At 35.0% G+C, this 12,956-nt stretch overlaps 1 protein-coding gene across 3 annotated transcripts in view; it reads right to left on the bottom strand.

Annotated features, from left to right (window-relative positions):
- LRBA (LPS responsive beige-like anchor protein) overlaps nt 1-12,956 on the bottom strand; it is a 397,026-nt gene that overhangs the window by 230,791 nt on the left and 153,279 nt on the right. For all 3 annotated transcript variants that reach the window (XM_083836333.1, XM_083836331.1, XM_083836332.1), the window contains one exon: nt 1,789-1,955. In XM_083836333.1, the coding sequence (XP_083692459.1) occupies nt 1,789-1,955 (167 nt within the window). The remainder of the gene's footprint in view (nt 1-1,788; nt 1,956-12,956) is intronic.

Genomic DNA, 12,956 nt, shown 5'->3' with positions numbered 1-12,956 from the left:
AAACCAAATACTAGAAAATATTAAATTTACATGAGAAAAACTAATATAATATTTGGAAGCAAAATAAAACACATGCCAGATAGCATTAATTTAACCCCCTTACTAAAATATTTCTTTAGAATTACAATCATTGCATACATTTATTTTTTACGTGTTTATGATGACTAAATGCATTCTGCCTTTCCCATAAAGAGATTTTGTTTTGTCTCTAATGCCATTTTAGTTTCCTAGAATTATGTTAAGTGTACTGCAAAGTGCATTATGTGATATTTCCATTTTGCTGTAGATCATTATTATAAAACACAAATTATTATGTCCATATTTCGTGTACTTTGTAATTTACAAGCTGATTACATAAACCTGATTTGAGGATTATCAGAAAAGAGTTACTCCATTACCTTTAAGCATGGAATATTTTATCAATTACACTTTTCCCTCGCCAATATTTTCACAACAAGCAAAACACACCTGAACAGCAACTAGGATTTTATGCTTTTAGTGAAAAGACAGTAATGATAGCTTTAATCATTACTGAGACACAAACAAATAAACAAAACCACCATGTACATATCCACCAAAACTACAAGCATTCAAGCTAATTAAAGAAATCTGGTCTTACATAATCATAATACAAACCTTACTTTGTCATTATATGGCATTAAGTAACTAAACATTCCTAGAAATGTTGAAATAGACTATTGTTTTTATATCCTCGGCATTTCTTCTTTCTTAAACAGGCTTTTTTTTATTTAAGCATAATTTACTTAAGAAAAGAAAAACAGCAGTAAGCACTTATTTCAACACTTCGCTTTTAACCTTATAGCCTGGAGCCCCAAACTGGTATTTACAGTAAATGGACATTCTATACCATAACAACACAACTCTTGATTTTAACAATTCCAGTTAATTTCATTCATAGCATTTTCTTTATGCTACTGTGTATTAATTATGAGTGCTTAGGATTTTTCCCCCTTTCCAGAAAATAAGCAGTAACTGAACAATGAACAAAGACAGTTGTGAAATAACAGTATGTCTCGCTCATATCTCGCTCGTGCTTATTATTCCATTGCATATAAATAACAGTATCAACATAATAGCATACTCAATCTGGTTATACTCTAGCCTAAATATGTTCCAGGAATTCTTAAGCCTTACTTACGGATTCAGCACAAGGACTTAAATTCATAGTTTAGATTTGCAAACGAAGCTTTGGCTGTGACTTGTGCTAAGCAAGTTAAACAGCTATCATCGTAATCAAGGCACATACCGAGAATTCCAACAAGATAATAGATTTTGTGGTATTGTTTTCACCTTGAAATTACTAATACAGAACTCATAGTTTCCCTTTAATTTAAAAAGGTGTTCATTTATTTATTAATTTATTTTTGTTTGGAAGAAAAGAAAACAAGTAACATACTAAACTGTGGTTCAACCCTGAGCTACATAATGCACCATGAAGAAAGCTAGAAAAATATTGACTAGTTAAAAATTATTTTTCAAATATATGCTAGTGGTAAAATTGGAAATTCAAAATCAATTCTATCACATCATCATAGCAAAAATTTAAAGCCACGAGAGAATCGCTTTTTATTTTACTGCTCTAACAAACAGTAGCTCTCCAACATCCACTTATACTAAAGAAAACATGTTAATTTTACCTTTTATCATTTTCTTTAAAAAATAAAAAATTTCTTTACCCTTAAATTTGTCCATAAGACATTAATTCAAAATCATCTGACTATAGCTGAGCATATCCCAATTCTAAAAAATATTTTTAAAATGATTTACCTTGACACAGAGCTTCCCCAGGCTCCATGCTTGTCTGTCAGGATGTTGATAATTTTCTGTATTAGTTGAGTTGCAGTCACTTGGTCTCGGTACTTAGCTGCTGTTATCAAATGATGACACATTTTTTCTTCTTCTCGCTTGTCAGCAGAATACTGGGCACACTGTGACTAAGAAGAAAATAAAAACTTTACTACTTCGCATTTAAATTATACCACCTGTAGGAACTTTAAGCACATCATAGTTGATCACTTATAAAAAAAAAAAAAACACTTAGAGAATTAAGAATAAACCCCATTTTACAGGTTTGAGAATTGAGGCACTACGCACCTGCCCACAGTAAATCTGTTTTTAGAGTCAAGCAGAGGATTTTGGTTTGTCATCAATTCTTTAACCTTACACACTCAAGATTTGGAAAACACCAACGGGTTAGTGTCCTGATTGCATAATAAAATACATAGGCGCAACCACTTCTATTTTACCACAAAGTGAATAGTAAACAGAGAAGCAAGTTTCAGAATCATGACTGCCAGGTAGCTGTCTACTTCACTTCCATGACTGTCCATGGGATTTGCGTAGCCAACCATTTGTTGTTATTTATATAAATATACAACTATAAAAGCTATGGAGAAAATCTGCATATCTTCAGCTGGGCAGGAGACTAAACGCATACAAAGACTGAATTGTCTTCACCAGATGGCTTCCTTACGTCTAGCATATTAGCAGGCCAGCAGAGGAAAGCTTTTTGTTTTTTTAAATCTGTACTACACCTGTTGTATAAGTATATTCAATCTTCCAAGGCACTCAAAACTTAAAACTAGCAAATAAGAACTGAAAGGCACACATACAAACAGAAATCAAAACCACAGAAGATTCTTTGCTACACTTTCTATCATTTTGTTTTTTTCTTGATCTTCTGTAAATGTGTCTATTAATAGAGAACTCAAAAAATGGGCACCAAATTTAGATCCTCCCCTCATCAAACCACTGTGCGTGAAGACACAGAACAAGTTCAAATATTGGTAAGGAAACAATAAAAGCTTTTCCCCACTTCAGCACGCCCTGTTTCTAATTTCAGTTTTCATCTGGCAATTCCACAGATCACATATGCCAGACAAAGCATTTCAGCCTTTGTCAATGATTGGATTACTCTATGATCTAGTTAGTAGAATGGACACAAATGTCTGTCTAACAACAAAAAAAATTGCTTCTTCTTTGTGAAGCACAGCTGATGCAGACACTAGTACAATTATTGCTTAGGGCTTAGATAACAGCACAATATCATACCAATTTTTATGTTTAAAACAGTAGCAATACTCTTTCTATACAAATCTATCTGTACAAAATATCTAACAGAAAAAATTTGCAAATAAGAAAACAGGTTACAGATTTTATTTGTATATATATATATATATAAATAGGTTCACTCATATGAAATGAGGAAAAGAAAGGAAGAAATGTGGAAAAAGACAAGTGAAATAAAATTTGGGATTGTGTAGATTTTCACAGACATTAGATTAAAAAAAAGTACCAACAGATGAACACATTTTCAAGACCTATTTTAACAATTCTAATATATTTACATATTTCCTCCTAATTTTTCCCACAGCTCAGAGCAATGCTCACCTGATGAACAGACATCCAGAAAGAGTGAAGAATAAGCAGCTGACTTTCCAAGTCAATGAGACATCAAAAATTGGCTTTTGTACTCACACGTGAAGCACTCTGCCACCCCCTCTTCACAAAAATATAAGATGGCTAAATCATAACCAACACTAAACAAGATTTTTCTAGCCCTTTATAAATACACCTGTCTTTTCCAATACATCAAAATCTATTTTGCACCCATGATGATTCTGAGTTCTTTTCAGCACTTTGTAAATGTTTGATAAGCTGTTATTTTTAAGTTGCTTGAAAGGGCAGAATTCTAAAAACAAGTGTATAAGGTAAGCTAAGTAGTAAAATGTTTTAAAGTGCTCTTTAATGGATCCTCCTTTACAATTTGAACAGCAACTTTTCATATCTGACATAAAATCCATAGATATAAATCACATTAGAGGGTTATTCTTTCCCCATTATCAATCTCTGTCTCTTTATGGAACATTAAAGTCACATTTGACCTTAAAACATGATAAAATGGAAATCAAACTAGAATGTTTTGTAAAAGATATAATGAACTTGTACCTCTTTATAAAAAAAAAGTCTCTTTACAATGTAATTTTTAACACATCGTTCATTAAATACCAAAGATTTTCAGAGTGTAGGTGTGACATTTAAATGAAGGAAAAATGGCATTTTGTTGTCCTGACAATTTCCATGAAAACAGAATCCATCTGTTACAAAACTGAGATGTATTGAACTCCACTTTTCAGCAAATGAATTATGAACAAAAATTTGCAACTACCCACCAGAACTGAGAGATTCCCATACGCAACAATCTCATAGAATTATAACATCACTCCAGGAGGGACTCTTAACCATAGCACACACTTTACCACAAAAATATTTTGCAAACAAGAACAGGAAGAAGCCACATTTCTATCAGATACTGGCAGGTGCATATGCATAGTTACTAACATTAAGAAAGTTTTGCAAGAACGTTGGTTTAACATGTCATCTCTTCCTAAAACATCCTTTGGCTTTCCTGGAAGGCATAACCCTAAAATTTTACTAGTATAGAAAAATTAATATTTAGTGAATTTTAAACCTTAGTTTTCACTGGGAAGTTCACTGGCTGTTGCTGACCTATTCTGTCACTTGAGTGGTCTACTCTGTCAGAGTTCTTTTCTCAATATCCTTTAATAGACCTCTTTGGTCATGCAGGTGACTTGTTAACTTACAGATGACTCGTTAATTGTTCAGTAGTTCTCACCCAATAAAAATGCTCAATCTTCAGAAAAAGACAAGATCTTTCTCTCTCCCTCTTTCAGCCTCAAATAATTATTAATGTACGAGAGAAAGACGGTGGCTCCACTGCACAAGACAGAGAGATCCATCCCAAAGGAGCCAGTCACGCTGGACTGTTCTAAAAGCACTAAACGTCTCCCTGTTTCTCTGTTGTATTTTTTTTTAATTTTCCAGATGCCTCCATGTTCATCTTATCTGCTACCACCAGGCATAAAATACCAGGATATCAAGTGGTATATAATAATACTTCACACTAAATCCCAACCATTCTATTTATGTAAAACAAAAGTTCAGCTTGATTTCTGTTTGTGCACAAGCTCAAAAATTGATTTGTACAGTTTTATTTCTGTTATTATTTGGTTTCTTGCACTTGCAATATGCATCCTGTCATGCTTGAATATGGTTTTACAATTAGATACACAGTTACACACAAAGGAATCGGCAAACCCTCCTTCCATTACCGTTTGGCCTACATAATTTTTGTTACCTGTTTGGGAAAGTATATAATGAAAGTATAATCGCAAAAGTACTGTGGAGCAATTGCACAGTCACACTCATGAAACAAAAATGTTGAAAGGAGAAAAATATATATTCATATATCCACTCCACAGGTTATCTACCAAAAAAAGTCTTTAATTAAAATGGTACGTGGGGCATGTTTATGAAGCAGAATCCTTTGATACAACATGGAGCAGGGGGGAGACCCTTCGTTCTCCACCCTTCATCCAGGATAGAACAAAAACCTTCTCCTCCTTGTCATTATCACAGAGAGGAAGAGAGATTTTTTTCCCCTCTCCTGTTCCCTCCTTGAACTAGACTGCAGGCTATTTGAACATGTAGGTTATCTGCAGATTTGTTTTTGAGGAACAGTAATTCTAAAGGGGCACAAGGTCATCCAAAGGCAAGATTCAGATACAAAAATACACTATATTTTGTATGCAGACTATTACAACATAAAATAATCAAGATGAATTAGCATATTCTGCCTCTCTGTATTACACTGAAAAGGAGTAATCCAGTGTTTTTAGAACTGTTTTTATCTTTGATCTTTATAAAAATGTCAATTAAAGCTAAAAGTGAAAGATTTCCTCTTCATTGTAACATTTGCATGTACAACTTTGCAGTCTCAAAATTACAATATAATGCTTTCTACAAACTATGTGTAAGTTTAATGGTGTAGTTTTTTAAAAAAATCAATATCGCACCTTTTTTTATTTTTATTCATCAACTCAGATCACTGAACACTTTGACATATGCCAGTTCCTTTGTCTAATTTGGCTAAAAGCTACTTGCTTTGTGAACAGCCCATCTCTGTGGGTGTCATTTCAGAGGAAAAGTCATCCATAAGATAACGCACAGCCTTGCCACTAATGCAAATTCCCTACAAATAAGGATATTTCAGTAAATGAAGGAGCTCCTCAATCCTCTGCTTTCAAAGATCTTTGCACTTGACCTTTGGCCTGAAGTTTAAAGTCTGGACTAAAAATGCTACCCAGGGAAATCTTACAAAGACTCCTGAATAAGACTTAGAAAAATGAAAGCTTAAAACCTCAACAGCAAACAAAAGTCAACCAATGACAACGTCTGACAGCCACCGTCAATTCTGAAGTGATGCCTCTGTCATCCAACGACTCAAAGTATTGATTTCTCTCAGCATGAAAAAAGCTTAAGCCAATGAAATAGATATAGCATCATCCCCCCGATAATAGCCATCAAGGTTAACACCAGCAGAACACTTATCAAAATATCTCTTCTATTTCTTCTTGTTTTAATGGACTGAACACAATGCAATGGCTTCTCATCTCAGCAACCTATAGTCTTCCAAACCTCATTTATCCACTTTTCCAGCCTCTTATCTGATTTGAAGATTAAAAAGAATCTGAATCTAAATCAATTGCTTCTAATATAAATGTGCAACAAAACAAAACACAAATTTAAAATGTGTTTTCTTAGACATTCCTGGAATGTGCCAGACGTTCCGGGTGGGGAGAAAAAAACAACAACAAAAACCCCCACACATTTAAAAATTTCAAAGACAGGAAAAAATGCTGTTGATTAGATCACACCAAACAAACTGGTAACACTATGTTCATGACCAGAAGAGAAAAAAAAAAAAAAAAAAAAAACTACCAACCACAGTCAGTTAATTTGGGTTCATGATTAGAGAGAAAGGCAAGGATCTCAAGAGACATCTGGTTTTAATCTGCACTGAGTCAACAGCTTTATTTTTTACCTTTAAGTCTCACAGTATTAAGCTTTAGAAAACCCAACTAAACACTAAGCAACAGCACTTTTACCAAAGATTGTATCTTTCAAATTAACCCTATTTAGCAGAGTAGGTAAAGGAACTGAACTAACAAGACAACTGGATGTAAATATAACTAACAATATATAAATAGTAAAGAACAGAAATAAATAACATCAGTTTTCTTCTGCAGTACCATATACCTTTTCCTTATTTTGTTTCTTATTTTTTTAATTTTGATTCTCAACTAATTGGCTGTTATTTTTGCAACAGACGCACCCTTGAATCAGAGTTAAAGACTTCACACAAACAAGTACAAGATCTTACTCCTTGCTAAGAGCTATATATGCCTTACATTATTTCAGTATTCTAACTCTCTAAGCATCACTGCTAACCATTTTCACAAATAATATACCAAGAGAAATGTTCCTTTTTAACCCAGGAAGCCAGTTCTTATCATATATATGCCCAAATGCTTTGCATGCAAATCTCAAAGCACATACTACGACACTTTCCCCTCTCTCATTTGCAAATCCAGTTTATGTCTGCAGTCTCTTCATGCTATTCTTGTTTAAAACAGGCCAAGATGCTGAAATCATTACTCCTGGGCATTACATCTGAGATCCCTTGGGTCTTTATCTTCCAGGTACAATGTATTTGTCAAGCTAGAAATAATCAATGCTATGCTCTAGAAATTGTAAAGCTCAGCATTTCTGCATAGGTGGGGCTGTGCTCTCAGATCAGATGTTTAGCAAAGAGCCATTGATGATCAGTGAAGAGTTTAAACTGTTTCCAACCATACTGCATCAACTTTGTGACACCACCCTGCTCAAGGAGATTAGTACTATATTCACTAAACTTCTACTCTGATGCAACACATGAATCTGATCCATGAAAAATTTCTGGAACTAAAAAAAGTCATTTATTTTATAAGGAACATCCAGTCTCTGCAACAAATGAGAAATATTTACATGATTTAAGACTTCACTACACATTCTTAGTGAGGGTTAAATTATGGTTACACTGCTCTGATTTTTGAAAACTGCTGGATACTTGGTTTTGCAGTCTTTTCATATCGTAATTTCTATACAACTTAAGTTTTAAAAAAGGGGAAGGTGTGGAGGAGACCTTTTTTTTAATCATGTGAAAGTAGACATATATGTCTCAAGGTGGGCCAAATACAAAGACCTGTATCACTTAATCAAAGCAAAGCTGTATTAGCTTGTTACCTTGTCTGCAGCCAGTAGTTAAAGATACGTGAGCAATTCTTAACAGCCATAAGAGAAATACAATACTTACAGACTCCAAGGGTGTAGGGGCGACTGGCCTAGGGAAAATACCAAACCTAGTCTCCGTACTCGGCAGCTTTTCTTTCTGTTCAAACTAAAGCTCTGAAAAGTCCTCATTCACCAACTGTCACCACAACCTCTCCAATTGCCCTGCTCTACTGAGACACAATGAGGACCTTTATTATCTGTAAGGCAGGTAACAAAGTAGCCCAGCAATTTTGGCCCCAAATATTTACTGTTCAAGGATTCAGATTTCCAGACATCCTTCCGCTACCATAGTTTTTACAACTTGCAGCACCAAGTCTTGGCACAAGATCGATGCTTGAACAGTCAAGTGCAGTTCAGAAGGCACAGTTAAGCCTTAAAGGAAGTCTCTAAGAACAGGGGAAAGATAATACTGAGTATTTTTGAACAGTGTCACTTATTAATTAAAAAGCTCTTAAAGGTTCTACATAAAGAGTGATAATTTCACAAGTTGTGTGTCAGACTAATTCAGAATCAGTTTTCTAAGAAGGGCAAAAGGTACTTTTCTGACAGAGGGGAAAGTTTACTACCCTGAAGCATGGAAAAAATGGAAATTTTGAAAACTGGAAATAAAGTGAGGCAAGATTTTTAAATGTTTTATGTTGAAAAGCTTTTTCCTTCCATTCTTTCCCAAAACAAGAAAAGTAATTATTCTAGTCGACCTCTGAGGCCACAAAGAACAACAAAAAAATCCAGCCAAATTAATCCAGGTAACAAGAAGATAAGCCAAAAGATATTTTGGAACCTTACTAGAAAATAGCTTGTGCAATTTTGATTCATAAATGTGGCTTTGGCCTCTGGCTATAACAGAGTGAAAGCTGTCTGCACAAGATAAAATTATTTTGCTTCTATAGCTATCAATCATACAGCTACAAATATTTAGCTATACTAGAATTTAATACAACTTATGTTAATTGTCTCAATTCTTACCTTACAGGAATGTATATTCCTATATAGGGCTTATGAGCAAAGAACAAAGAAACCATATTAATCTGAAGTAGCAAGACATTTAGGCGTAAGTTTCCTATCTTGCCATGACTGCTTACATGCCAATGACAAGTACATCTCTAATAAAGAGTCAGTACTTTGAATACCAAGTTGGTTTCAGACCTGACCGGACTCCTTACGATGTCAATTCTGGTGCTAAATGCAAAAAAATATATATATATTTGTAGTTTACGTTTCCATTAATTTTTTCTGATGACAAAATCTCATTTCTCTGACAACAGAATCCAAGGAATGTTCTGAAGGTATTCTATTCTAAATACTAGTTTAGTACTCACTAGACCATAAGGAAAAAAAAAAGGGGGAGAAATGCCATCAGCACACAATAAAATCAAGGTATACGCAAGGATGGTAATTGTGGTAGATCACATATTCTGCAGTAGTGACAGAAGGAGCTTTAAAAGTATTCTGTTGCATATTTGGCAAACCTTTTGTAAGACCTCATCTACAAAACATTAAGAAATGAACATGAACTCGTGACCCAAAAAGTAACCTATCTGTCCTTCACCAGCTTCTAAAATGCTTACTCCAAGAGCAAATTTAGTGGACTTGATTTCTGACAGTTCAGGACCTTTACCTCACACAGGAGAATGATCACCTTGAGTAGCACATATCCTTGAGCAACACACACTACTAAGTAGGACAAACACGTTTGCTGGCAAAGCTTTTCCCCTTCAACACACCGGAAAAAAATAAGTAGTTTCTGTCATTAAGTTACTGCACCTTCATCTGCATCTGCAGAAACATTTTAATTAGTTATTAAGTGTTAAGGACTTCTTTTGTCAGAGGAAGTTCAAATGGTTATCAGAGCATCTGTGGGGAAAAAAATGAAGGATTGTAGGGGATTTTATTCAAAAGTCTAATTAAAAATAAAAAGTTCAGTGCTGTTGAACAATCCTCAAGATCCTCACTTTCACTCCAAACTTATTCCTTACATTATGGCAAGCTAAGACTTCTGAAAAAATTATTTTTTCAGTGACCAATTATTTTAAAAGCAGAACACTTTGATTAACATGATGGAATTGCAAAGATCAAAAAAAATCCAGAATCATCTGAGAAGGATGATTAAATATGGTCTTTTATAGCAGTTATTTTCAGAATCATTCCCACCCATTTACCTTGGAAACACATTAACCAGTCACAATCCCAGCTTCAGCTTAACCTCTGCCTTAACTTAAAACTTCCTGTCAGAATTCCTATAGCGTCAAACCATAAAAAGTAGATTATTTTAACTTCATTTTTCCCTTTGCTTTTCTTTCAGTAGTCTGTCTTTTATATTTCTTTCCTACTAGCATAGGAGTTTGAATGATGTTTTTTTCTTTGTGATTTGCTCTTCTGCATTTATGTAACACAATTTTGGATGTTCAGAACAGAATGAGATAGGTATGAATACGTTTGTTTTTCAATTAACATTTTATTCATAAAAAGTTCTACCACCCTTGAAAGGTTGACATAGTTGGCTCTAAAAATTGTTGGGAGATGGTAATTTAATTTCTCATTAAAACTAATGTGTGATTTTTATTATCCATAAAAAGACAGCACCTGAAATATTCTGACTATTCAGAATGTGAGATGACAGTGTACTCTGCTTTATTGTACAGCATTCTGAGTTAAAAACATCCACTCATACAACTCTAGAACCTTATACTGAACAATATGGAACAAGGGACTAAAAATACTCCATAAGAATTGCTTTAAGATTTATGTTTTCTTGTTCACTTGGTTTAAATGAGAAGACTGCAGTGATGCAAGAGTCAGTATTTTAAGCGCCACAGATGCTACCTTCAGAAAAAGTACTATGAAGCACTATGCAGTTTGTACAGAAAATATCCTTTGTTTTCACTGTTTAAAAAAAAATGAATTAATACCCCATACACATATTCATTTATGTAAGAAGAACATAGCAGATCCATTTATCTTTATTTCCCATTTCATTATTAAACAAAAGAACTTGCGAAACCTTCTATTCCAAGGGTCTGATGTTCTTGTCAAGTTCTATTTTTGGCTTTGTTTCAGTTTAGCTAGTGAGGGGTTTTTGCCTTTGTTTCACCTCCTCCCTCCCCCCCCCCCCCCAAAAATAAAAACACCATGAAGGCATTTTAATATTGGCCCTGGATAATAGTATCAGCATTTGTTACATACAGCTGAACTCATTGGACATTGCTGAAATGGCACAAGACAGATTACACAGTACAACTGTGAAAATCCTCCTTAACTAGATTTCATCAATTGACTTTAATTCAATGTAAAACAGTAAACTTTAAACATAACACAGTTCAAGAAGGGAGCAAAAACAGCCACAAAGGATAAAAAAGCAACACCAATAATGAGGAATTTTAAAACAAGAATCTGGAATTTGATTTGAATTTGTTTGCTCGTTAATATTATAAGTATTGAAAGAAAGTATAGTGACTAATCAAAATCACCAGCTTCCACCAAGCATGCAAAAAATGAAAAAACCCTACTGAAATTATTTAGAACATTTTATATAAAACACATGTGAATTACTGAACATACCAAAAAGCAAAGCAACAGCATTTTTTATATACTTTAACCGTTTCTGTTACACTCTAGCCAATAATCTAGTTCTGACTAATTTTAATAGTTCAAGTTCATGAGTAGCTTCAAACTACTGCCATTTAAAAATTATCTGAGAAATGTTCCTTCCTCCTCTGCCACTGACCATATGAAATTGCCTTGCAAAACTGTATTGGTTCAATGCCAAGATGGGTGATGCTGTCTTCAAGGCTATCAACAACTGCTTAGAAATGAAATATGTGGAGTTTCTTGCAGGCGGTGTAGGAAAAAATAAGCAACAATATTTCAGAAGTCAGAATATCCAACTTCCTCTTCTGTAAATATTAGACATGCTCAGGACTAATGATACAGACATTAGTCTATATCAACTTACAGGTGTCTGTGGGTGGCATATGTGAGGTTCTTCCACGGCTGAAGGCCTATACAAAGCCAGCCAAGAGTGGCCCTGTCCCACTGGTGACAGCAGAAAGACTGCCCCACAGGCTGGCCAGAGACCATGGCCCAGTCCTAGTGGTGCCCCACCACCTTGTCATGAGTTCCCTGATCCTCCCAGACCCTCAGTCACAGGGCAGGCAGGCTTCCCAGCCTCAGGCTGGCCCTGCCTTATAGCAAGGGGTCATAGCCAGTGGGCCATGGCTGCCATCCGCTGGGATTGCCCTGCTCTCTTGGTGGTTGGTGGTAGATAGGGACAGTTGATGAGGCCCTGCTTCGGCAGCCGTGGTACTGCAGTGGGTGCCCAACTTACCCTCTCTGCAGGGCACTGCCAGATCTCAAGGCACCCTGACAGAGTATTATAAACCTCCAATCCCAAGTTATGACAAAATTGGTTTCATAATTTCCAAGTATTCTCTAAAACATAATAACCCATACAACAATTGAGTGTTTTGCTCACTTTGTCTGTCACCTCTACAAAATGTTTCTCAGGCAAGAATCGTTACTGACCACTAAAGATGGAATCTCAAATTGCTCTGTAGGCAACACACAATTCAGGATAGTTTTATGAGATTTAAATCTCATGTTTCTGCAAAAACAGACATGAAAAAAAAAAGATGGAAGTATGAACATCTCGAAATCTATTATAGAAACAAAATCATAGAATATCCTCAGTTGGAAGGGACCCATAATGATCATCAAGTCCAACTCCTGGCTCCACACAGGACCAC

This window comes from Anser anser, assembly GCF_964211835.1.
Source record: "Anser anser genome assembly, chromosome: 4".
Lineage (NCBI taxonomy): Eukaryota > Metazoa > Chordata > Aves > Anseriformes > Anatidae > Anser > Anser anser.
Note: the sequence above shows the minus strand (reverse complement) of the source record. Positions and strands in the feature narration are given on the sequence as shown.